Source organism: Periplaneta americana, chromosome 13, assembly GCF_040183065.1.
Source record: "Periplaneta americana isolate PAMFEO1 chromosome 13, P.americana_PAMFEO1_priV1, whole genome shotgun sequence".
NCBI lineage: Eukaryota > Metazoa > Arthropoda > Insecta > Blattodea > Blattidae > Periplaneta > Periplaneta americana.
The window spans coordinates 64,969,885-64,997,310 of record NC_091129.1 but is presented as its reverse complement, the minus strand read 5'-3'; the positions used below and the strand labels follow the sequence as shown (position 1 = coordinate 64,997,310).

Sequence of the window (27,426 nt, the reverse complement as noted above, 5' to 3'; positions counted from 1 at the left end):
TAGTCACCTACTGAACTGCTCGCCGAGTACTTCGCACGTGCAAGTTGCCGTTACAGCTGTTATAAAGAGATGTTGCGCTTAAATTTGTTTTGTCTTCTTTATAGGCTTCTGTGATTGGACATAGGTACTATGTATTTTTTCCCACACCACAGCTAAATATCCAAAAAATCTTATATCAGACGCGTATGGAGGCGTGATTAAATATATACGAACAAGTAATACTATTTTATAGTGCATATACTTCCGACCCCTATAGCCATACCCATTATAAGAGATTTGAATTTCTGTACAGCATTATTCTTGTATTACGAGCCTACAGTATTCGTCTTTGTATCTTGAGTTCCAAAGAAGAGTTTGAAGAGAAATAATTAATATATTGTGTACGTAGTTTTCCTATTATTTATGACGTTAGCAAAAGTCATACAAAGACAGGATTGTCAAAGAAAATGCCTGGAAATGTAGCCTATTCTTCTGTTGAAGATATTTGTGCCACCCTCAGTTGCACAGTAAATCAGTAGGTCTAATCTTAAATAATTAACGTCATCATCCTCCTCCTCCTTCAAGCAACAGCCAACAAGCCAACCACAAGTTGGGTCCATGTCAACAGAAAACGCGCGAATTTCATGATACTCTTAGCGAGATGCACCGAATGACAGCCTGTTAAAAACCACGACAGTGCGCGCCACGCAGACGTCAAACTTTTGGTTTCACGTTGTGCCTCACCATGACGCACGCGTCATTGCGGGGTTGTTAAAAACAAGGCTTAAGAGGTACAAATCCACCTACACTAGTGACATCATTAAAACACTCTGCATAGTAAACTAGTATTCTCTCAATATGCACCTCATTTGCACCCATTACTTATCAGTAGACAGTGGATGCGGGATGACTTATCGTTGAATGTAGGTGCACATTTACTATATGTTACATTTTTTTTCATTCAGACCATTGGCTTAACAGGTTTTAAATGTAAACAGACGACGTCAACATGCTACTGTATCTCCATACAGTCAGAAGGAAAAGAAAAAAGAAGTACTGTAGCACATACCACGTCATCATTGATGGAATTACTAGCGTTGCAGTAAACGACGATATATTCTCGCAAGTTGTCGAAGCTGAATCGTCTTCGCCTATTGCTTAAACAATTTTTGTATCGAGATAATTTCTGAAGAAAACCTCTAAAAGAGGGATCACTTAATTTCTTTAGAGCAATATTTGCACTGAGCATCATGTTGCACATGTCTTTGCAAAACGTTTCCCGCACAACTAAATGATGAAGATGATGATGATGATGATGGTGATGATGATGGTTCCTCAGATTTCATTTCAACGCATTTCCTGTGCGATGTACTGTTGCAATGTTTCTGTATAGCCTGAGTTCTCGTTTTTATTTCAATTTTACATACATTACACACGATGTTGTCTTCGTTAATACATAAAATGTCACTCCCATACGCCTTAATTGTACTTCGCATCTCTGAGCGAATTGAACGTTTTGCCTTCGAAATTATAAATGGACCACCACTACACTATTCAACGCGTACTAAATACTTGAACAGGATAACACAATTGCACACATTGTGTTGCAATGTTACTATGAACGGACCGGGGTTCCTTCGTTCTGTACGCTGCTGTACTCGCCAGGTACACAAAAGAAGGACGACGCGGCACGTGCCATATACTCCGATACGAAACTACTTCACTTTTCCTTAAGTCATCCCGCATACACACACTCTACTTATCAGTAAACCGCGGGAGTGAGGGCTCTTTACTGTCAAGTTATGTATGACTTTTCCCCCCCGCCCCCCGTTTTCGTTTCTCTTTTTTCTGTTTTCTGTTTTTCCGCCTTTTCTTAAACTAGTACGTACACAACACTCATGCCCAAGGCGGGACTCGAACCCACAACCTTTCGGACCAAGCGATAGAGACATGCCGTGCCCCTACCGCTTGAGCCATCCAGGTCGGCTGTGACTGAAGCATTTCGTGGCGAGTATGATGAACTCTCAGGTAAACAACTCAGTCTGCGTGCTTCAGACGTACAGGCTTGAGCATATGAATTGCATTCATACAGTAATCATACATTGCGTACTTATCTATGTAATTGATGCGATGTCGACGGAATCTTTTTCTTTACAATAAGTAATTAGAATGTACAACTATGTACATACGTAGATTTTCATAAGAGAAACTTCTGGTATTATCAGTTAGAATATGTTTGTACTGCGAAAATCGCATGAGGTTAATGAAGAGTACGTGGAAAGGTTTACATTGTTATTTAAGTTTTTGTCCTGTTTTTTCACCAAAACTGTTCAACACTACATTGCCATTATTTTTATTACACTATGTAATTTGTCATTTTCCTTATTAGGATACAATCCTTGGGGTACTTTGTCAATTGTTTCCGATACTTTCTCAATTGATTTAATACACTCGGGCATTTGTACACCAGACTTTTCCAGTTGAGTTACAACTTATGGTAAGTTTCAGTAATTAGTCTTTATGAATTGTGGATTTTGGTACATATTTTCTGAAATCAGGGCATTTTGCTGTTGTAATGACAGCTGAATCTTCGCTATGTAATGCATGAATAACTAGTTTGATTTTATTGCAATTTCTGCGAAATATACGGCAGCTTCAAGCCAGGTGCCCCACCTTGTAAGTACGGGTTGAGGTGGAAGAGGGATATCTGGTGCAATTTCTCTGAATTTTAATATTCTTGAAGAGGCTTTGAGAAATATATTTTTTTTTCATAGACGCTATTAAACAGTCCACACCGCTATATAAAGCATGAATAGCTTCAGCAACTGTATGCAGTCCGTGCTCCAGGCAAGTTAAATGCACCATGTTAGTATACCACTTTTTAAGTTGTTTTGCTGCCTTAATAACATATGGAGATGCATCAATGACGAAAAGAAGTATATAATCATATTAATTTATTCCCTTCCAGCCATAAAAGGCGCATAACCTTATAAAAAAAAAACTTTCACAATAGTTGCATGGTTTACCATTTGCAATTTCTCTGAAATTAGCAGAAATTTTTTCCCTACATAGTTCTGGGAAAGTATACTGACTACCACATTTGCCACATATCTACCACTTATACTTGTACACTCATCAATTGAAACCCATATATTTTCTGATCGTTCACGCTTTCTTGAATTTTGGCAATCATATTCTGGTACGAAATCGGTAAATATTCTTTTCGTATTGTTGCTTCTCCTGGAATATGTTGAGTTGTGTATTTTTCCAGAAATAATCTAAAGTGCGGATTGTCCAACGTTCTGAATGGAATGTTTGTGTTTACCAACATGTCACACAAGTCTATATTGAATTGTGACCGACTATTTGAACTCGAGTGGTTCTTGTTTGAATTGTGTTCAAAATTTTCCTGTGTGCTTTACTATTACAGTGTCTTTCAAAATAGTACTTCTTAGTTCGTAATAATCTGAAATTACACATGCCACATACAACACTTTCTCCTTTATAATAGCCTAAATATATCGCGTCCGAATCGTTCTACTAAATTATTTAATATCGCAATTCGTGAGCGAGTTGTTTTAGGCATTATAATACGTGTCATTTCACACATGCAACTCTTCAGTATGAAGCTATAGACACTCTGCATGTTTCGGGTTTGATGCACGGGACAGTACGGCGAAAGGCAAGAGAGACTTGCGTCATAATCTATACTCGTCTGCATAGTCAACTGCAATCGTCGTATTAGGGCCCGCATTCCCGCGGTCTACTTATATCTCTATTGATAAGAGAAAAAATTAGATTCGTACGGATAGTACTTATAGAGTAAAACTGTGTTAACATTTAGGGAAAAATTATTTTTTTTTAGAAAAGTATTTATTTTGGACTAATATGGTATTAGAATATTTGTTGTGCTCTATCCAAGGAATAAGCTGTTAAGATCTGCACATTTATACAGGGACATCATTTTATTTTTACTTCAATTTTTATTGTACCTGAGTATTTGAATGTACTTCACTCCCACCCCTTCTACTAAGGAAGTTCCAACTCCACACAGAACCAAGACCGCAGATAGTAAGCAGTACTGAGTTACTGGGTATAGTACGTTCCAGAAATATGTTCGCGTTTTCCAGTGACGAAAGAGCTTTCAATATTGAATCATATTTTCGCACAGGTACTGTCCGTTTGCCTACATCGCATCCCGATTTCCCCCACCTGCTTCTTCTCGCCCCTCTGTAAAAGCTGGGCTGTCTTAGCTCTTTTCTGAAAACATTAATTTCTCTTAGGAATTGGACGTTTACGTAATATTATACAGCTGTTTAATTTAACTTAAATAAAAGGACCTCGTTAAGTAATTAACTGTCACGTGATTTCCTCCCTTTCTACAATCCTGCGGCATAACCACTTGGACGGACAGTAGATAGCATGTCTGAGTAATTTTATATTTTCGGGTCGGGCAGAAGTGAAGATTGAATTCACAGTACGTAGAGTAGGTACAGAATTATTTCAACATGAGTTACTAGTACGAAGGACGAAACTGGCAATTGGAATTAGATGCAATAGTCTATAGTCCGATAATATGCACAAAAGAACTGAAGCCTGTATCGAAATGAACGGCCACCATTTTCAAAATTGTGTTTAAATATTCATATTATGATTATTTTTCAATTTAACTTCTTTCTCTATATTGTACGCTAATGTGCTGTAGACAGTATACACTGCATAATGAATACGTTCGCATGGATAACTCACTTCGTGAGTAAAAACACTTATTCTTAATACAGTACTGTACTTTGATTAAAGAAAAACCTAATGAAAATTATCAAACTCAAAATCGCGATATTTCCTAGTTTACGTAAATGGATGAACTACTTTTCTTCCAACCTATATCTAGTAGAGTGATTTGTGTTTTACGCCAGTATCATCGAACTCCAGTCTTGGAGGGGGGAGCAAGCGGTGTTTCCGGTTCTCTAAAGGTATAGACAGGTTAATATTAAAAATTTTAGTAAAAGTAAAATGATGTCCCTGAATTACTTCCATCCTGTATAGCTAAAACCACTTTTACACAAATATGGTGATAATTCAATCGCATTTGTTTTGTCACACAATGGTCTAATATCCTTACAGAGACAAATGCATTACTTCCTTCATTCACTACATAATATATCTTTTAAAGTGTTGTGTCCCATGCGTCTGAAATGGAAAGTAGTCGTGGGGATGGATGAATTATCAAATCTCTTATAATGTTTTCGGTATTCGATTGCATAAGCATTATATGTCGGTAGAATTTTATTCTGTCGTCTAGCGATCTACTAAATAGTTCAAATACCAGTTTGACATTCAAACACTGGAATGTTGACGGGTCTGTATGAGCTGAAGTGAGTGTATTACAAATTCTCATTCCAGCACATTCTTGTGAGATATATTTCATATCAGCAAAATTTCAAATGTACTAATTTATCATTACATACAATATCACTTGAGCTTTGTCCTGGTAGTAGTTTCGAATATATTTTGTTACATGTACAGCACCTAAATATGTTATTATAAAATGTTTTTTCATTAATAACATTGTATTGGGAATGGAGCAGATGATTTATCAGGCCCTTTTCTAAATTCTAAAATGTTCCCATCAGAAGTAAAAGCAACACCAACTCATTATTATTATTATTATTATTATTATTATTATTATTATTATTATTATTATTATTATTGAGTAAATTCTACAGAAGGGCTAGATCAAAGTATGCATCACATTTTCTTTAACAGTTGCGTACTACGAATGGTATAGAGCAGTCATGCTCACAGAGGGTAACCTTTACTCAGTGCAGATACGTGGAGCTAGAGAAGGGCAAGGTGCATTACACTGTGATGACGTAACAGCGCGCTAGCTCGAGCTTTTCTGCAGCTGATCGACCCTTCTTGGCTTGTAGACTTGGCTTTTGCTGATAGATGAAATGACCTAAATATTTCCTTGCAAGGTAAAGATCTTCTGATTATTGATATGTTCAATAAAATCAAAGCATTTGGAATGAAACTTAATTTGGGACACTACAAATGCAAGAACGCAATTTGCCTCATTTTCCAAACCTAAGCTAATTTGTGTCTAATGTTATGGATTCACAATATGCTGCATTTTTGGAGTCTTTGAGGCATTTGAGGAACAATTCAGTGAAATGAAATCCCTCCAGCTGGATTTTAAAATATTCATGTTCCCATTTTCCGTTGATAGATCCATAGTTCCCTCCACGCTTCAAATGGAATTAATAGATTTCAAATGTGACAGCTTTCTTGAGGCGAAGTTCAAAATAACTGAAGATATAACTACATTCTATCATTATATCTCATCTGATCGTTTTCCACGTCTGCACAGACATGCAGCAAAAATAATGGGTATGTTTGGTACGACGTACTTATGTGACCAGGTTTTCCCTGTTCTAAAATGTTTGAAACCAGCCACAGATCACTGCTAAGGGATAAGCATTTGACATCTATGATTCGGCTGCATTCGAGTAGATCGATTGTTTCAGATATTACTCGTCTGGTGGCACAAACACATATGCAGTGCCTAGCATTTTAAGTTTACGTCTGTTCCTAAAACGCTGTTTCTGTTTAGAATTTCTTTTCTCAATGTAAATGCAATAAATTGATTTGTATTGTTTATATTTTGTTTGAAAGACGATCCTACATCCTCATCTTGCCCCGCTGGCTCCGCCGAGTTCCATAGCACCGAGATCTACTCGTTGCCTGCCAAGTCTGCACACTTTCGCCACGGGCGAGGCTTTAGGGCGCTCCCATGAGGACCCCTGGTCTAGAGTATTAGGCATGTGATTTTCTTTTCTGCACCCAGTACTTTTCACATTAGAACTATTCGCCTGTTGTACGTAGTAATGAATGTAAGAATCGCCGCCATAATTATACTAAATGATGACAAGTAATTTAAGAACTTATGCCGAACTTTGCTCGAGAGGTCCAGATACAATTTGCTGGAGAGTGGGGATTTGGAGGCCTGGACCGCACCAGGAAGAAAGCATTTTTAGTGCGAGTGAAGATAAAGGATTATTGTCTAAGGAAGTCAAATTTCGACATAATTAACTGTGTTTCTACAGCCAAGTTGTAACCTGTCAATATCAAGGGACCATTCGCCTGTTACTTAATTCTCGCTGCCTTATGATTTTGCATTTTAAACAAATTCGCAACGGGAAGTAAAAATAATTCCGTATCTATCTGAGCAAAACCTTTCTTCATCCAGATTAACGTCACAGTCCCAGTTTTGAGCTTAATCTGTCTTATACAAAATATCACAAAAAAATATTCGATTTTTGAACCGGAATCCAGTTTGGTTTAAATAAGATACTAAGAATTAAATTCTTACTGAAAATTATTATTGTATTTCATATGCATAATTCTAGTGTAAATTCACTCAATCAATATGAACAAAATAAATAATCTAAGAGAAATAGCTCATCACTGACATACGGAAAATCAAAATCGTTTTCTCGGTATCAGAAAAGTTGAAAACTTGTGTTTCTGTAAACATTTCTAAATATGTTTTTGTGGCATTGAAATACTTCGCTTTTGTACTCTGCTTCATATTATAAGAAAGTAAGACAGCAGAAAAAATTTAATTATTGACTGAAAGGTGCCTTCTTGCTACTAAACTACATACATCTTCTCGTCAAATTTCCCTTTTCAATTTATTTTGAAGACTCTAATAGTGCCTATATAATATTACAACTATATTCGACTAAATAAGATAATGTAAACCATGCCTTGGAAATTATGTATGAATGCACAATGGAAAGGGTCGTATTACACTCCGTATGAAGTATGATTTCTAGAATTATCACGGCAAAAGTGTAGTAAACAGTTTATTGCTCTGTGGAACGCTTTCGAAAAAATGGCAGTTTGTATTAACATTTTTATTACGGACTCCATGGAATTGTTTAAAATTACGAGTTGTCTTTTGTAGGGTAGTTTAATTTAATGCTTAACTTACCATATTGCAGGTCTCGCTGTTCCTCCTATTTTCAATATACTACCGCGGAAAATGCCTGTGGGTTGTACAGAGTTCTTCTGCCATCGGCTGAATTTAATTCCGCTCTTTCGTCTCCTAAGTATAAATTGCTATAAAAATGATGGATGGATGGATGGATGGATGGATGGATGGATGGATGGATGGATGGATGGATGGATGGATGGATGGATGGATGGATGGATGGATGGATGGATGGATGGATGGGTGGGTGGGTGGATGGATGGATGGATGGATGGATGGATGGGTGGGTGGGTGGATGGATGGATGGATGGATAGATGGATGGGTGGAAGGATGAATGGAAGGATGGTTGGATGGTTTATTACATGGATGGATGGATGGATTGGTCGGTCAGTCAATCGAGTTTCGATGAATGGAAAATTTATTATTCACTAAAACGTAATTTTATTTATAATATTGTTATCGGTAGAGAATTTATCAACAGTAATCTCACTAGAGGTTTTGATTTATCTAGAGAAAATCAAAACTCGAGTGGGATTTAATTGACTATTACACGATTAAAAGAAAGTATATAAAGATTAGAAGTAACGAACTGCTCCAATGCAATAAAATATTGATTGACTTACGAAAATACAACTGTCTTCAAATGTATTATTGTACCATCTCAACATTACAAATATTACGCTAGATGACAATGGTGTGTTATGATCGTTGCTTATGGTTATGATTATCTGATGTTATCAGGTGTGCCAACTATGGAATCTGCATTGAATTCTCTAGACGGTTACTAGTCAAGAAGGCTTTGTTGATTCAATTTCATTTTTATTAAAACAGCATTCCACTTAAATTATCCGGATCCCAGTAATCAACGTCACTTTACAGATGATTTTCAATAAATCTTAGTATTAAACAATCTCTGATACGTGACTAGCCATAATATCATATAGCAGAACCTATAACAAAACCTAAATAATATAAACAAGTGTTGGAAAAGTTTTAATTAACGATGATGACATGAAAAATAAACATGAATAATTTTAAAAGAAACAATTATTGAAAGTACAATTCTCAAATTTCAATGTTTTAGTGGTTGGTGTTAGTGTTTTATATTAGACGTGTGCTTAAAAGAAGTGGAACTCGTTGATGTACATGGTTTATTCCTCAACTTATTCAGGATTTCCGAATGGTGCTCTTCATTTATTTGTAAATAGGATTTCAGGGAAGATGCATAGGTATGACCAGTGATCTTTATTAATTCTTCTTCTTGAATGCCAATGTGAGTCATATTTGAAACTGCTGTGCATCGACTGGAGTGGTTTGTAATTTTCTGTTTTTATTTTTTATTTTTTGACGTCCAGACCAGCGCAGTTTGAAATGTTGGCAAACAAAGAAACAAATGCTAGTGACGCGATAAAATTAAACAAATGCTAGGGACGCGATAAAATTGTGCGATAAGCAGCCATGATTGGTTGAAATACGTCCTTTCGTATCGTTTTATTGGTCAAAAGTAGTATGACGTAGTAAAAGTGTAATAGTAAAATCAAACATAAACATGCTAATCGGAACACTGAAAGATCTATATGGAAGCCTACTTTATTGCAACATTAATTGATAAATTCGTATTTGATTAAACCCTTTCTTTAGTATCGTAATATCATCTACAAATAACACTGAGTTAGTAGTATTATAAACTGTGCTATACCACTGGTTCCCAAAGTGGGCGTCGCGATCCCCTGGAGGGTCACATAGAGAGCTGAGGGGGGTCGTAAGATAATTTACAAAGTAAAACAAAAACGTCTTATTAACATTACATTTAAACTTATGTTCTATTTAGAAACATACACAACAATGAATATAAAAATAAACAAAATTGTTTAACAGTTATAAAGTAAAAGTAATTAATGTGATAAGTGTGCCTGTTTTCCAGAACGTAGCCTCTAAAATCTGGACTAAGTATTCGATACACACATTATCAAATTCGGGATTTCCCGCTTTCGTTTTGATGGAAATCATAGACGAATTTTTTGTAGGAATACGAGGTTGCAAAGGTTATAAAAAATTTAAGAACTTCTTTTTCGAAACTGAAGTATTCTTTGGTACTAAATTCACCAATGCCCTGCGAATAAATGGTTAGTTTCAGCATTCCATTAGTACATACATATCTCCATTAGTTTTTCCTTCATATTTTTTTTGAAAGTTCATCCAGTTGAACGCAATGAATTCAGCATCCATGTATGACTGTGATATTTATTTTGAATTTCTTACGGAAAATACTCATAGAGCTGCTGTTTAAATTCGTACTTCGGTAGTATCCGCTGGTTTTAAGTAACATTATAGTTGTTTGCGATTTTACAGGAATTTGTAGCCTATTTTTCGAATGGAGTCGAGAACTGGTACAGTAGTGGAAGAGGGAGTCGCAAAATCAATTCTTACCCAAGAGTGGGTCGCGCCTTTAACAAGTTTGTGAATCATTGGCCTATAATATCTATTCTGTGTACTTTTTACATTCTACAGTATTATGGTAGTACAGGGACATCATTTTATTTTTACTTCAATTTTTATTGTACCTGAGTTTTTCAATGTACTTCACTCCCTCCCCCTCTACTAGTAAACTCTCAACTGTCCTTCACACAGAACCAAAGCCGCGTATGCAGTCAAAGTTGTCTTAAGGTCATAGTAAAGGGCATTGAGTTAGTGAGTATAGTACGTTCCAGAAATATGACGAAAGAACTTTCAATATTGAATCATATTTTCGCACACATATCTACTGTCGTCCGTTTTCCTACGTCCTATCCCGGTTTACCCCACCCGCTTCTGCTCGCCCCTCTGAAAAGAGCAGTGGCTGGGCCGTCTTAGCTCTTTTCTGAAAACATTAATTTCTGTTAGGAATTGGTCGTATACATAATATTATATAATTGTTTAAAATAACTTGAATAAAAGAGCCCCGTTAATTAATTGTCACGTGAGTTCCCTCCTTTCTACGACCCTGCGACAAAACCACTTGGACGGACAGTAGATAGTATGTCTGAGTAATTTTATCTTTTCAGATCGGGCAGAAGAGAAGATTGATTTTACAGTACGTAAGGTACGCTTTTATAGAGTATGTACAGAATTATTTCAAAATGAGTTACTAGTATGAAGGACGAAACTGGTAATTGGAATTAGTTACAATAGTCTATAGTGCGATAATATGCAAAAAAGGACTGAAGCCAGTATCAAAATGAATGACCACCTTTTTCAAAATTGTATTTAAATATCCATATTATGATTATTTTTCAATTTAACTTCATTCTCTATATTGTACGCTAATGTGCTGTAGACAGTATAATGTATACTGCATAATGAATACGTCCGAATGGATAGCTCAGTTCGGGAGTAAAAACACTTATTGTTAATACAGTACTGTATTTTGATTAAACAAAAACCTAATGAAAATTATCAAACTCAAAAACACAATATTTCCTAGTTTACATAAATGGATGAACTACTTTTCTTCCCTCCTATACGTAATAAAGTGATTTGTTTGTATTTTACATCAGTATCATCGAACTCCAGTCGTGGAAGGAGGTAGAAAACGATGTTTCCGGTTCTCAACCGTTAATCTAAAGGCATAGCTGGGTTAATATTAGAAATGTTAGTAAAAATAAAATGATGTCCCTGTACAATTTTCATAGAACTATGGATTTTCTCTAAGTGTCATATCATAGTACACAAGGCTGTAGAGTGATCTCTATTATAGTGGACTTTCTCTGTCTAAACTGCAGTGTCCAAGGCGAAAATCCTGGGCAACCCGGAACTGTACATCAAGAGCGGCAGCGACATCAACCTGACGTGCGTGGTGCTGCAGACGCCGGAGCCGCCGTCGTTCATCTACTGGTACCAGGGAGCGCAAGTGATCAACTACTCGCAGCGGGGGGGCATCAACGTGGTCACGGAGAAGCAGACCCGCACCAGCCGCTTGCTCATCTCCCGCGCCCTCCCACAGGACTCGGGCAACTACACCTGCTCGCCGTCCAGCTCCGACTCCGCCAGCGTCATGGTGCACGTCCTCAACGGTTGGTACTCGCTCTGTTTCATCCCTCATCACTAAGGTTGAGATAAAGTAGCTGTATCAGGATAGGCTGTATAGGATATGGCCTTGACTTGCTTCAGACTAAGTAAACATTACCCCCTTCCACTAGCTAAAACTCTACCTGCTGGAAAGAGCGCTCCCACCCTCTAGCTAAAACATCAGTGAATGGACAGTACAGCCGATAGGAACTCAATGTACTTCGTCACTACTGTCAGCTGGGGAACACACGACAACTACTGAATGTCTGTAAACAAAACGCACGGACCAAGAATGCCTATCTTGATACAGCTACTTTATCCGAACCTTACTGATAGTACTTACTTACTTACTTACAAATGGCTCTTAAGGAACCCGAAGGTTTATTGCGGCCCTCACATAAGCCCGCCATCGGTCCCTATCCTGTGCAAGATTAATCCACTCTCTACCATCATATCCCACCTCCCTCAAATCCATTTTAATATTATCCTCCCATCTACGTCTCGGCCTTTTTCCCTCCAGCCTCCCAACTAACACTCTATATGCATTTCTGGATTCGCCCATACTTGCTACATGCCCTGCCCATCTCAAAAGTCTGGATTTAATGTTTCTAAAAAGTCAGGTGAAGAGTACAATGCATGCAGTCCTGCGTTGTGTAACTTTCTCCATTCTCCTGTAATTTCATCCCTTTTAGCCCCAAAAATTTTCCTAAGAACCTTATTCTCAAACACCCTTAATCTCTGATTCTCTCTCAAAGTGAGAGTCCAAGTTTCACAACCATACAGAACAACCGGTAATATAACTATTTTATAAATTCTAACTTTCAGATTGTTTGGCAGCAGACTAGATGACAAAAGCTTCTCAACCGAATAATAACAAGCGTTTCTCATATTTATTCTGCGTTTAATTTCCACCCGAATGTCATTTATATTTGTTACTGTTGCTCCACCCCATCGAAAGATAAATCTCCAATTTTTATATTTCCATTTCGTAGAATATTCTGGTCACGAGATAATCACAAACAAAAGTAACGCTCACTACATGGTCACTCTACAACAGATTCCTTCCTCCTAAACAAGTACAGCATACTTCACTTTAGAAATATTTATGAAGTTAAATTTTACAGCAAAGGTTATTGTAATAGAGGTTTAAACGTTACTTCAGGACAGTACCTGTGTTGCAATTGTACCGGTGTTTTATGTTAAAAATTTTAGAACAAAAATTATCGTAATATGGAAGCATTAGGAGCGGTACCTATGAAACAGTAACGTTTTAAGTGAAAAATTTACATTGAAGATTATTGTAATATAAGCTTAAATATGTTAAGAGTAGTGCCTCTGATACAGTAATATTTTAAGTTAAAATTTTACATCAAAGATTGATGTAGACTTAAACATTTCATTCAGAGTACACTAGTAACAGTAACATTTTAAGTTAAAAGTTTACAGCGTAGGCTATTTTATTCTTTTGTAATACATAACATAGCCCAGTCCTTGATGCGGGAGTAGTCTTACATCGTACATCACCACACACACCACTACTCTTCGTTAAGTGATTTGGTTCATTGCACAAACTCCGTACTCAATTTCAAAGAGAAGTGGCTGAAATTCCGATCTCTACTCATTGCATAAATTATATATCAGATTGGCAATTTCCATTTAGTGAAATGGCAACATGTAAAAGAGAACAACTTCCAGGATCTCCACTGTCTCCACTGTCGCTAGATGGAAGTACTGCTGAAAGCTATTACTCCATACAATTTCTCAGGGTTATAACGTGATTTCTTTTGCAGTCACTAGATGACAGCATAGTGAAACTGATAGAAGTTGTTGTCTTGAAAGTGTATTAAGCTGGTCAGTCTGTTATATGTGATCAGGGGTTCCATATTCTTATACTAACTTCTCTGTATGTCTAACATAATATCACTGTCTTCTGTGGCCGAATTAATAAAACTACAGTATATTGGTCTGAAGTGACAACACTATTTTCTGAACATAATTATGCCTTCTCAAAGTTCAATTTATTCAGGTACTCTACCTGTTGTGTTAGTCATGCAGATAATGAAATTCATGACTGTAAAATATGCTGTTTGAAAGCAACATCATGTAAGTAGCAAAATTTGATTTGTTATATTGAATTATTTCAACGTTACAATTGCTTGTTTGTTAAAATGTGTACATATATGATAACGTTATGCAATTTGTGTTCTTTTCTTTTGTTTGTTTTCGGAAAATATAATTTCAATTAATGTTCCACCATAAATGTTGTAACTAAAACCTTGTGCATCCCTCGTGTTTATCGTACGGCTCGTCCTCCCTCCACACGTTACCTGTATTTTGTTTACATTTTCACTGTGCCTAAACGAGACGCTCTACTATATAAGTCGTTTGATTTTATTGCCGAAGTCTGACGCGCTGAATCACCGCTAAGTAGACTGTTACTTGCCCATGTCACTTTTCGAACGGCGCCGTACCAAGTAAAATCTGTTTCCTGGCGTACATCCGTTCCTCCGTGGGCTATAATAAGGTATTAAAATTAGTAAAACAAATTTATAACGTACCGGTAATCTAAAATAGATTATCTACCAACTACTGTCTGTATTACTCGGGTATTTTGTACTGATATCTAACTTAAGCCATATACGAGTACAATTAGAAAGTTGTACATCGATTAATTTCAATTGAGTCTACGGCTTGTAGGTTAGGGTAACAAGTTTGAAAGTTTGAGAAATTTGCGCTTAGCTTATTCAAAGGATTACTGAGCAGTTGATTGTTTCGTGGCATACCTGTAATGTAGTCTCTTTGTTGAGAATATTTCCACAAACTTGTGCAATGTTTACTTCCCACGTCTTGAGTGGTGAGTGTGCGGTTTCCTTGCTTTTAGCTTAACTTTATCAACCTCTTTGTCTTCACAATGGCTTCGCAGGAGTTAACCATGCAAGAACCCCGAGTTGGAGATGCGGTTTGCTGGAAACTTCAACTAATTATTTTAATTGACTATTACACATCCTACAATGAGAACAAGTTTTATATCGTCTTCCTACTTACTATTTGTTCTAATACTAAACAAAGGAAAGCGGAATAGAAAGTAATGGAACAACTGAAATTTCCTTCGAAATTGTTTTCTCTCGATTAATATTTCCCTTCACTTAATTCTAAAAAAAATAGTAAACGTACTCTTTAGAAGTTCCTTTGCATTTACTCATCTAATAACTGCAAAACTTATGAGTAGTTTCTCTTCTACCTTCCAATAAAATAACAAGAATAAAAATTGAATAACATATAGACAAATGAGATTAAATTCTTTAGAAGTATGAAGAGAACAGCAGATTATATAGAAATGAAGAAATTAAAACCGAATTACACTAAAGGTCTTACATTTTGCATTCTTAACAGTCGTGAAAAGCAATCGTAAAGAAATTTCATATTATCATGGTCTTTTCCAATACTATTCCATTGTCGAAAAATGGTAATGTTTGCTCTTTATTTAAGATGTACAAAATGAAATTTCAAATAGCAATAGAATCTTCGTTAAAGGGTTAGGTACAGCTTACAACAGTAAAATTTTGGACATATTCAACATTTTTTTTCCTCTATTACTGTATCCTACAATAATAAAAATTAGTATTTGTAAAACACTGTCCTTCTGCTATATGAATTTTTTTTTACAATGAAAAATTTATTTACATTTTTTTAATTCAGTTCACTGTGCAGTAATGAAGCGTTTCCCACATGACTAAAAAACTATCCAATATTCTGTGATGAAATTTTTTATGTGTATTTATGCATGACATATCTACAATATGATGCAAGATCACCTCTCTACCTTTGACAGATTTTCTGATAAAAAATAAAATCTTAAAAAAAGTCAAATATCAGTATTTTCTTCTAACACAAAATAAAAAAAAATATATTATTTATTAAGGAATGTAGTTGAAAGAGCATGATACTGTAAATATGAGTTTCAGCAATAAAATATAAGACAGAGAACATGAAAAGTTAACAAGTTTATGAGTTATGAGGAAAAAGCTTCATCACTGCACAATAAATTGCCACCATTTTGAATTTTGAAAAAAAAATATATATATATATATATAAATAATTTTTTTTAAATCGTAAAAATATTTTTTCGTATAGCATAAGGACAGTGTTTTACACACATCAATTTTTATTATTGTACAAGATAAAGTAATGGAGGAAAAATGCATATTTACAAAAATTTTACTGCTGTAAGCTGTAATCTAACCCCTTAAGCATAATAAAATGTGGAACAGAATGATATAGGCTAAGAATCTCTAATAAAATTTCATTGAAAGTTCTGTACTCTTTTCTCCTTGTCTCCAGCTTTTCATTTCTAAGTGGTTTTGTATGTAAAATACATTGCCCCCAAAATCTAGAAGATTTCATCTGATCCTTATACCAGACACTGAGGATGGAACAGAACTGCGACTCCACAATGATATGAGAACACGCCCTTGCAATTAGGCATCCTGCCACACTTTACTGCAACTGTTGCAACCGCAATGACGTCGGCTGCGAGGGTCAGAATTTTCGAGCCTTGGCAAAACCTGCTGTGGATGTGTATGACACCCAAAATGTTAATTTTACTCTACACTATTACGCAGTGTGGCTGCTTCGAAAGGTTCTCCCCTCGTGCTGGTCGTTTTGAGTTTCCTACAGCTGTACACTCCATGCATACAGCTCTACTCCAGACGAACGGATTAGACCTGCACAACAGCATTTGCTCCACGGAGTGAAAATTTTGTCCCAAATGGTGATATCTACTATCTTGCAGAAACATAATGTGCAGTAGAATGTATCGTACACGACAAGCTACTGGTATAATAGTGATGACTTGTATTAGATACTTTCTTATCTTCTTACTGGTGCAGTTGAGGTAAATCATAGAAAATCGACAGATTTTGAGTGTCTTTATCAAATCTTCACCGTCTTTCCCGAATCTTAAGCTGATGTTCTAGTGGGTGTACGCCTGTAAACAGATTTCGCTTAGTAAAGCACCGTTTGAAAAGTAACATGGGCAAATAACAGTCCACTTAGCGGTGATTCATCCCTTCAGATTTACATATCTTATAATAAATGCTAGAATTGTCGATCATTCTCTCTGATGCACATTTAAAACCTTTTGAAAATATTTACATCTATAGAATTGAACACTTGGCTCATGCTCCTTCTCAATTTATGAACGACTGTTCTCTTAAATCGTAAGTGGACATATTGGTTGCGTCTTGTTATTGGACGTAAGCATCATGTTGATTCAGTTCGGTAGGTTTTTAGATCGAATATGGAGGCTTGGATCGAAAGTTGGTTGGACATATCCATGATGTCGATTCAGTTCTGTCGAGTTATTAGCATCGAATCTCTTCTTTCAAGTCGGTAGTGTCATGTTGATTGTACATATCCATGTCATGTTAGTCGGATGGAATCTCTTCTTTCAAATCTGTAGTATTGTGTTGATTTGAACATATTCGTGTTGACTCCATTATGTCGGGTTAGTCGAATGGGATCTCTCCTTTCTATTCAGTATTGTATGTTTGTTCAATTCTCTCGGATTATTCGGAAGGGATCTTTTCTTTCGAGCCTGTAGTATTATGTTGATTGGACGTAGGCTATCTGTATTGTTCCAATTTTATTCTCTCGGAATAGTTGCAATAAATCAGTTCCCTGAATATCGTGTTGATTGAATACGTCTGTGTTGATTCAATTCTCTCTGTTTTTAGAATGGGCTCTCGTCTTTTGAGTGATAGTGTTTTGTTGATTGAACATGTTTGTGTTGATTCAGTCGCAGTACCGTGTTGATTGAATTATCTCTGCTTTGTAGATTGGGATCTCTTCTTTTGAGTCGTAGCATCATGTTGATAGAACATATTCTTGTACATTCAATTCTCTCTCAGTTTTGTCGAGTCGTAGTAACGTGTTGATTGATCATATCCTTCTTGATTCAACTCTAGTTAGTAGGCTGGGATCTCTTCTCTCGTCTCGTAATATCATGTTGATTAAATTACTATAACCGTCTTGACTGATTCTCTCTTGTAGATTGAGATTTCTTCTTTCGTGTCGAGTATTGTAAATATCCGTCTAGATTCAATTCTCTCTAGGTTGTTACCTCTTTTTTTTAGCCGTAGCATTGTGTTGAACATATCCGCCTTGATTGAGTTCTCTCTAGTTAGTAGGTTACAATCTCTTCTTTCGAGTGGGTAGTGTTGTGTTGGCTGAACGTATCCTCTTTGATTCAATTCCCTTTGCTTAATAGGTTGGGATCTTTTCTTTGCAGTCGATAGTGTCGTGTTGATAGAACTTGTACAAGATTTTGATTTAATTCTCTTGGATTAGTCAGATCAAATATCTTCGAGTCGGTAGTATCGTATTGATTGTTGTTATCAGTGATGTTGATCCTATTCGGAGGAGTTAGTCGGATCGATTGTGTTTGGGCTAGTCGGTAGTTTGTTGGACATATCCGTGATAATAATTCATTTCGGTTGTGTTAGCCGGGTAGAACATGTTCGGTCGATTCAGTCATGTCGTGTCGGTTGACATATCCGAGTCAAATATTTCCATTTGGATACATAGTATGTTTTTTTTTTATGTTTAATATTGGTCGACCAGTAAACTTGCTATACAGACCACTGTTAAATTATGGAATATCACATGCAGAATATCATGCTGAGGTTGGCTCTAAAGGCTCCTCTAATTAATTTACATTAATTAATTAAACATTTTTGTGAATTATGTGAACAAAGATATGATGATTTTCTGTGTTAAATTATGAAGAGTCGTCAGTATCACTAAGAAGGATGTCTTGAGGGAGTTTCCTTTTAAGTCGAGATGGCTGACAAGATCTTGCTCCAATGTTATATGTCACAGCTCCAGGAACACCAGGAAGTTTGTTGAAGAAAGATTTTGACATTGAATGGATGTACTGTTCTAGTGGAAGAATTCCCAATTCTTGATGCAGTTGTTGATTTCTTACAAACCAGGGGGGCATTTGTTGCAGTACGCAGGAACTTGTTCTGGAGAACTTGTAGGCGATGCATGTGTGTCTTATTTGCAGTCCCCCACACTGGCGCTGCATAAATTAAAAGAGGTCGTACAAGCGAGGTGTAGAGTAGCATTGAACAGTCCAATCCAATTTGTGAACGTCTATTAACCAAAGGGTATAATTTTCGAATTCTAGAAGAGGTTAGTGTAACAATGCGAGTTATATGGGCATTCCATGTAAGTTTCGTGTCTAATAATATTCCCAAATATTTGACAGCCTCTTGACTAGAGAGCCATGTAACTTGTTCATTTAGAAGAACCAATGGAGGTGGATTATGAATAGGCCTTAAAGAGAAGATTTTAGCTTCTATCTTGGTAATGTTGAGTAGTAATCTCCAGTCGGAGAACCATTTAGACAGCTCCTGTAAGGATGTCTGAAGAGTGCTGATTGCAGTATTTAGGTTACTATGAGAATAAAAGAGAACTGTATCGTCAGCATACATAGCTATGTGTGACGGTTGTAAACATGGAACGTCATATGTGAAGATATTGAAGAGAAGTGGTGACAATATATATCCTTGTGGTACTCCGGCTAAAACTGGACGAAGCGTTGATTTAATGTCATCTATACGTACTGAGAACTGACGCTCGGATAAAAAACTTTTCACGATGCGTGTGAGATAGTCAGGAAAACCAATTCTATATAATTTTAGCATTTAACCATCATGCCAAACAGTATCAAATGCTTGGGCAATATCCAGAAACACAGTGGCAGTATACTGTTTTTCTTCAAAGCCTTTTATAATCATAGTATGGTTATGTTGGATGTATCCATAGCAATCGGAGTTCTTTATGTGAAACTGCTCGAGCTGTAGAATACGCTCACAGAACATAAATCAAATAAATTACAGCCATATTGTTACCTTGTTTTCGTATAAAAAACATATTTCGTGTATTTACTTTAAATAATTGAATGCGTACATTTTCGGACTCCATTGTGTTTTTAATAATTCAGCTTTCGTTTTACTTTTATGGGCCTATATTTACAGCATATCTTATAGGCAGGACCGGGTATTTATGGAGATCGCGAAAATCACGACATAATAGATATACAATAGATTTTTACTAATCTCTACGAATTAAGTGATTTTGATTAATAATATGCGGATGAAACAATCGCGACAAATCGCGAAATAGAGTTCTTATAGGAAAATATGAACACATTCGCAAATTATTATTATTATTATTAGGTCGTTTTATAGCGAATTTCATGTAACATGGTATTCCAGATGTTCTGATTACATTAGTGAACTCAAAAGACGAAGCATTCAACATTTCACTGACAATTTGAAAGTGCTAATTTGAGAGTTGCAAGTTTTTTTTTTTTTTCGTTTTCAATGAATGTGTGTTAAATACAGTCGCAATCCAACAAATATTGTCTGTTTGCCATACCACACCTTTACCAGAATCCAATGAACTCTTAATGTTAATTATTTGGATAGTAATGAATTTCATGTTGAAGATATACCGATAAGCTGTCACAATTTGACTATAATTATATGTATATTTACCGCCTTTGCTTATCATACAAAATGAATGAGTTAATTAGTCATATTTTCCTCATTAACGTTTTCGGTACGTAACTTGTACCATCTTCAGATGTTTGTATATTATTTTAATTGTAAACCAAGCCTGTGGGTGCATGTATCTGGACTGAAATGGTCAGTGTTTTTGTGTATGCTGTGCGGTGTCGGTGAAGTGTTGTCATGATTACACAAATGATCACCTTAACTCTTATATGCTATTTGGTACCACACTTTATCAAACTTGAATTGCAATGTTTCTGTCGTTGTTTAAAACACTATGTAAGACACTGTTTAAAAACTGTTTAAAACGATTTAAAATATTTAAAAGCACTTAGTTTTTACATCACTTTGACTATGTGAAGTATGTGATCACTGCTGGTTGGAAGTTAGATGAGGCACTTGTGGTGATCTTGTTTAGCGTTGAGTTGGACGCAAGGTCGTGACATGACTATGTTTCTAAAAGTGATGTTGAGACACTTCTATTAGATTGATGGCTTATGTAATATTATAACAGGATGAAGATTGTCAGGTCCGTGGCTATAGTATCGCCTGGCGTGTCTGTAACAATATGATTAAATTAATTTATAAAGTTGGGGATGTTTGTAATTGTATTGGAAATTCCTTTGGTATGGTTAACTGCAGTGCCTATTATGTAAGAAAAGTAACTTACAGTTATGGATGTATTGGTCTGCTCGTGCTTGATGCTAGGCTGATACTAGAGCGAAGGACTTGTTCACAGTATTTTAGTTAGTTATAATATCTGTTTCCGGAAGTAGAGGGGGTGTCGGTGTAATCTGTGTGTGTGATTGTTTGGGCGGGAGTAGTTTCAATAAATTGAAGAGTGGGTTATTTATGTTGGCTATTTGTTCATTTAGTAGAGGTTTTCCTGAGTTGTGTTCTTTTATAATATGAAATTGTTCCGCCGTTTCTATTGTAGGGTCGTTTGTGATTTTTAGTATTTTCAGGGTGTCATTAATGTTTGCGAGTTCATGGTTTTCTTGCACAACACCTTATAGAAGAAAACCATGAACTCGCAAACATTAATGACACCCTGAAAATACTAAAAATCACAAACGACCCTACAATAGAAACGGCGGAACAATTTCATATTATAAAAGAACACAACTCAGGAAAACCTCTACTAAATGAACAAATAGCCAACATAAATAACCCACTCTTCAATTTATTCAAACTACTCCCGCCCAAACAATCACACACACAGATTACACCGACACCCCCTCTACTTCCGGAAACAGATATTATAACTAACTAAAATACTGTGAACAAGTCCTTCGCTCTAGTATCAGCCTAGCATCAAGCACGAGCAGACCAATACATCCATAACTGTAAGTTACTTTTCTTACATAATAGGCACTGCAGTTAACCATACCAAAGGAATTTCCAATACAATTACAAACATCCCCAACTTTATAAATTAATTTAATCATATTGTTACAGACACGCCAGGCGATACTATAGCCACGGACCTGACAATCTTCATCCTGTTATAATATTACATAAGCCATCAATCTAATAGAAGTGTCTCAACATCACTTTTAGAAACATAGTCATGTCACGACCTTGCGTCCAACTCAACGCTAAACAAGATCACCACAAGTGCCTCATCTAACTTCCAACCAGCAGTGATCACATACTTCACATAGTCAAAGTGATGTAAAAACTAAGTGCTTTTAAATATTTTAAATCGTTTTAAACAGTTTTTAAACAGTGTCTTACATAGTGTTTTAAACAACGACAGAAACATTGCAATTCAAGTTTGATAAAGTGTGGTACCAAATAGCATATAAGAGTTAAGGTGATCATTTGTGTAATCATGACAACACTTCACCGACACCGCACAGCATACACAAAAACACTGACCATTTCAGTCCAGATACATGCACCCACAGGCTTGGTTTACAATTAAAATAATATACAAACATCTGAAGATGGTACAAGTTACGTACCGAAAACGTTAATGAGGAAAATATGACTAATTAACTCATTCATTTTGTATGATAAGCAAAGGCGGTAAATATACATATAATTATAGTCAAATTGGATAGTAATGTTCATACTTGCTCTTCTCTATCCCCCTTGCTCTTCTCTATTTATATAAATGGAATTTCTAAATCATTTAAGCACTGCAGATATCAAATATATGCAGACGACGTTCAATTGTATATTTCAGCGCGTCCTGATGCACTAAATGATAGTATTAATAGTCTTAATGAAGATCTTGATTCCATCTCTTCCTGGTCTCAACAATTTGGGCTTAACCTAAACGCATGTAAATCACAGGCTATTCTGTTCGCGAACCGTAGATTAATTCCTGAAGTCAACGACCTGAATATTCCACCTGTGAAACTGGATAAAACAATCATCCCGTTTAGCTTTACCGTAAAAAATCTCGGAGTGCATTTCGAATCTAATCTTAGTTGGGATACGCATATTAAATATACATGTAAGAAGGCATTCTCTATTCTCCATTCACTAAAAAATTGTATCATTATCCATCTAAATTAAAACAGACGCTGGTACAGACACTCATTCTACCTCACTTCGATTATTGCGACGTTTTGTTCAGTGATCTCAGGATTGATTCCGCCCAGAAACTACAGCGTGTTCATAACGCGTGCGTCCGCTTCATTTGTAATGTTCGATACTATGATCATATCTCACCTTCTTTCGAGAAGTTATCATGGCTTAGGTTACATGAGAGGAGAAATCTGCACTCACTTTCTCTCCTATATCGAATTATGCACACTTCATCCCCCTATTATTTATTCGCTCGTTTTCATACTCTCTCTCGCTATCATAATATTAATACTCGATCACAACGCGATAACACGCTAGAAATTCCACTTCACACATCATCTCTGTATTCCTCATCTTTCACTGTTGCTACCTCTCGTCACTGGAACTCTCTGCCGCCTGAAGTCAAGGGCTGCCGAACATTGAAATCTTTCAAATCCAAGTTAGAAAATTATCTTATGACGAGTTGCCAAACTAATTTACTATTATGACAAGTGTTGTATTGTATGTTACCACGTATTCACATTTTTTTTATGTTCTAGTGATATTTAACTTATTTTATATTTTGTTTTCATATTTTCCGATAATGGTATATCTCTAATGTGATAAGTTGAGCTATATATAAACATAATTTTCCTTACTGTGTATACTTAAAAATATTGTATTCATTGTATGCTTTGTACAGCACTATTGTATTACTAATATTAGTATTATTATTATTATTATTAGACCTGTTATTATTATTTTATTTATTATTATTATTATCATTATTATCATTACTATTCTTATTTATTATTATTATTATTATTATTATTATTATCAATAATTGTCTTATTTTTTTATACTTTGTAGGCCTCATTTATTTTTGACCTGCTGTTCACATTTTATTATGCTTTTTTCTTTCTTTCTGTATGTTATATATTATGTCTGATTTCTTCTTACTTGTTGTTTACATTTTATTATTATTATCTTATTCAGTTTTGTGTGTACTTTGTAAATTTGTAGTGTTTCTATAACGCAGTTTTTACTCCTGGTTGAGTGTTAGAGAAGGCCGTATGGCCTTAACTCTGCCAGGTTAAATAAATCAGTATTATTATTATTATTATTATTATTATTATTATTATTATTATTATTATTATTATACTGAGTTAATACTCCAATTCCAAAATAATTGTATTTTCCAAAATTTCCATTAATCTACGCCAAGAGTACAAAGCAATCTCTAACAATCTCCGCCGACACCAATATTAGAAAACACAAATGATAAAATTAATCTCCATAAATACTTGCCTATGCTTATAGGATAATTTGCTTTGCTATAATTAAAAGAATTTCGGATGTCCATTAATAAATATCAGGAAACTTAACTCGCTTTAATAGCAAGTTTAATTTACTGGAATCACATCTAATTATATCAATAATTTCTATTGTTTCAGGCGAACATCCAGCTGCGATGCAACACGGAAATAGCAGCAGTGGCTCCGCTACACAGTCGCTATCAGTACTACTACTTCTGGTTTGCTCTGTATTACATAACGCTATTCCAATATCGAAATGGCCGTCAAGAATCATTACAAGATGATGGGCAACACGAGAATAAACGTGAAAGCAGTAACCGTCAGTTACTGGCTGCGTTCCGCAGAATCGTCTGTTGTGGAAAAGCAAACACAGGGAGATAAACTGAAGTTTCCATTTATTTTTCCTTTCTCTTTCTCGCAGAGTCCTACTCACATGTTGAACAAATAACATTTACAGACCCTGAAACTTTCACAACAGTTGGAATGAATATTCCAAATAATGAGTGATTTTTTAACTCAACCCTACGGACAAAAAATAATAAATCTACCTTTTTAGAACTCTAAACATAAAAGTGTACCCCTACACAGCACTGAACCCTAATATCTTTTCCCCCATTCTATAACGCTTTGTGTACTAAACCGACCACGTTAAGAAAAATGAGTAAACGGTATTGTGTAAATATATATACCGCTTTTTGAGTTAAAGGATACTTATTTTAAATAAGTCTTGTTTCCTCTCTCTGCTGTTTTAAGACTCATGGCTACGTACACACCGTCTTGTTCGAGTGGTTAGAACATGGGAGTGCCTTATCCCTAAAATCGTATATGTGTGAAGTAGAGAAAAATCATCAACGACTCATATTGTGAATTTTGGTTTGTTGACTCATACTACTTGACAGAAGCTTTGGCAAAGCGGTAGAGAGATTTTTATAAATTTAAAACCGAGAGTGGAGCTATTGAAAATAAAAATGAGTGATAGAGGGGATTATTGTGTACATGTCAAGAACAAGTAGAGCTGAAAAGACAATTTACATCGACTTTGGGTTGGTTGGTAGAAAATTAAAAATGTGTTACATTTGATTATTTAAATAAGGTTTGTTACAATATAATAATATTCCGACCGAAAACTCTGCATGAGATTTAGTTCGCATTAATAATCATTATAAACCCACACAAAAAATAGTAAATACTAAGGAAACGTTGTTGGCAAGTGGGATGATGTATGCAGTTTTGTATAATTTGATATAGGAAAGTAAGGACTGTATCTTAACTTTCAGAATAAATACCTAAAATAAACAGCAGAAGAGGAATGTGTTACACTGATATCTCGAACAAGAGAAACATTTTAATAGGTGTAGAACCAGCTCATCAAGTTTTTCTTCGAATGTGGTATAAAAGTACAGCAAGATACCATTAATAAAGTGACCATCTTAACAGAATTAATGTAATTAGAAAATATTTTTTTGAATATGTGACTTTGTAAATAATTGCATATAAACCAATAGACATACAGAGACTTGATTGTCTCACTATGTCAATATTAATTACAATGGAGACCGACGTGCAGTGAAATATGTGAATAATTCCATAAAATGAACTAGACACAATTCAGTATCGTAATACATACAGAACGAGTGAATGATTCAGTGAATAAATGTTGCCATTTCTCATAGCCTAAGACATTTTGTCACATTTGAAGTAACACATATTTTTCTTGTTGAAAATGGCAGAGAAACTTAATGATGTTTGCAAAGCTTGGAAGTGATTAACAGATGATATGTAGGTGTTGTAACTATATTACTATTATTTGTACGATGTCCCATGAGAAAGTGTGCTAAGATGTATTATTCTGACAATTGTACAGTCAGTGTCTGTTAAAACTGAAGCTCTCTCTCTCTTTCTCCTTTGTATTAACTGTAAGAGATTCACAAGCAGAAAAGAAATTCTTGTGTTTCTTTCCTCACAAATGTGTGGTTTATTTTAACAATTGCAAGGTATGCAACGATTTCAATTCTTTAGAGCTTTGTTTAAGAGGATGCTAAAGTGAACATCTTAAACAGTCTGAGAACATATTATATAAGAAAGAAGTTTTTTGAAAATTTTCTGTATCCTTATGTTTTAAATGAGGGCTGCATTAGTCAAATAAAACTGAAAGAATGACCTCACATAATATGGTAAATATATTTCCTTCCCTAAAACATCGTTAGTTAAGTTATATTTAATTTATTTTCAAAGGGGGGCATACACTTTTAAATACTGAAAAATTGGTGAAATTCAGTACTTTTTTAGCAGTGAATAACTCTGTAACCTTGAAATTTTATAGGCTTAATGTATGCTATTTCTTCAAGTGTATTTTATGTTCAGACTTAGTAAAACTATTACTATTACGGGTAATTATCAATACAAAATGGTAGCTGCAGTTTTTGCATTTAAATGCCGTTTCCACAATTATCGATAATTCTGAGTCAAGCTAATAATTATTTTTTATATTTATCTTTAATGCCATATAAACATCACCTACAATTTTTTTAATATCTTCAATAGAAATATTTTTATGTTACAAGTAACTTCTATTAAAAGTTCCAATTTTTTTTATTTTATTATGTCAAAAATGTTGATATAATATATTACAAGTTTAGTTATACATCTTGGTTACACAACTTTCAACACCATATCACTTCGGAAAACGTATTATGTGTCTTTCTCGTATTAAATATTCCATTACTTCGTTAACATGTTTCAGCCTGCTACCGGCCATCTTCAGAACTGGTTGTTCCTGGTCTTCGCGCCTTTTGTTTGTGTTTCTTGTGGGGGGTGTGTTTGTGTCGTGTAATGTGGAGTCAAAGAGTGTGTGTGTTCTGAAATTGAGTTGTGTGTTGAGAATTTCATTTGGATGTGTTTTTGTGAGTCTGTATATTATTTCACATCCAAATGAAATTCTCAACACACAACTCAATTTCAGAACACACACACTCTTTGACTCCACATTAC

The 27,426-nt window shown here is 35.4% G+C and overlaps 1 protein-coding gene across 1 annotated transcript in view; it reads left to right on the top strand.

The window, feature by feature from the left end:
• Positions 1–26,743, top strand: part of LOC138711632 (myosin light chain kinase, smooth muscle-like) — a 143,231-nt gene extending 116,488 nt beyond the window's left edge. The window contains exons 6-7 of the mRNA XM_069842763.1: positions 11,738–12,028; positions 24,574–26,743. Coding sequence (XP_069698864.1) covers positions 11,738–12,028; positions 24,574–24,719 — 437 coding nt within the window. The 3' untranslated portion in view covers positions 24,720–26,743. The remainder of the gene's footprint in view (positions 1–11,737; positions 12,029–24,573) is intronic.
• The last annotated feature ends 683 nt before the right edge of the window (positions 26,744–27,426 follow it).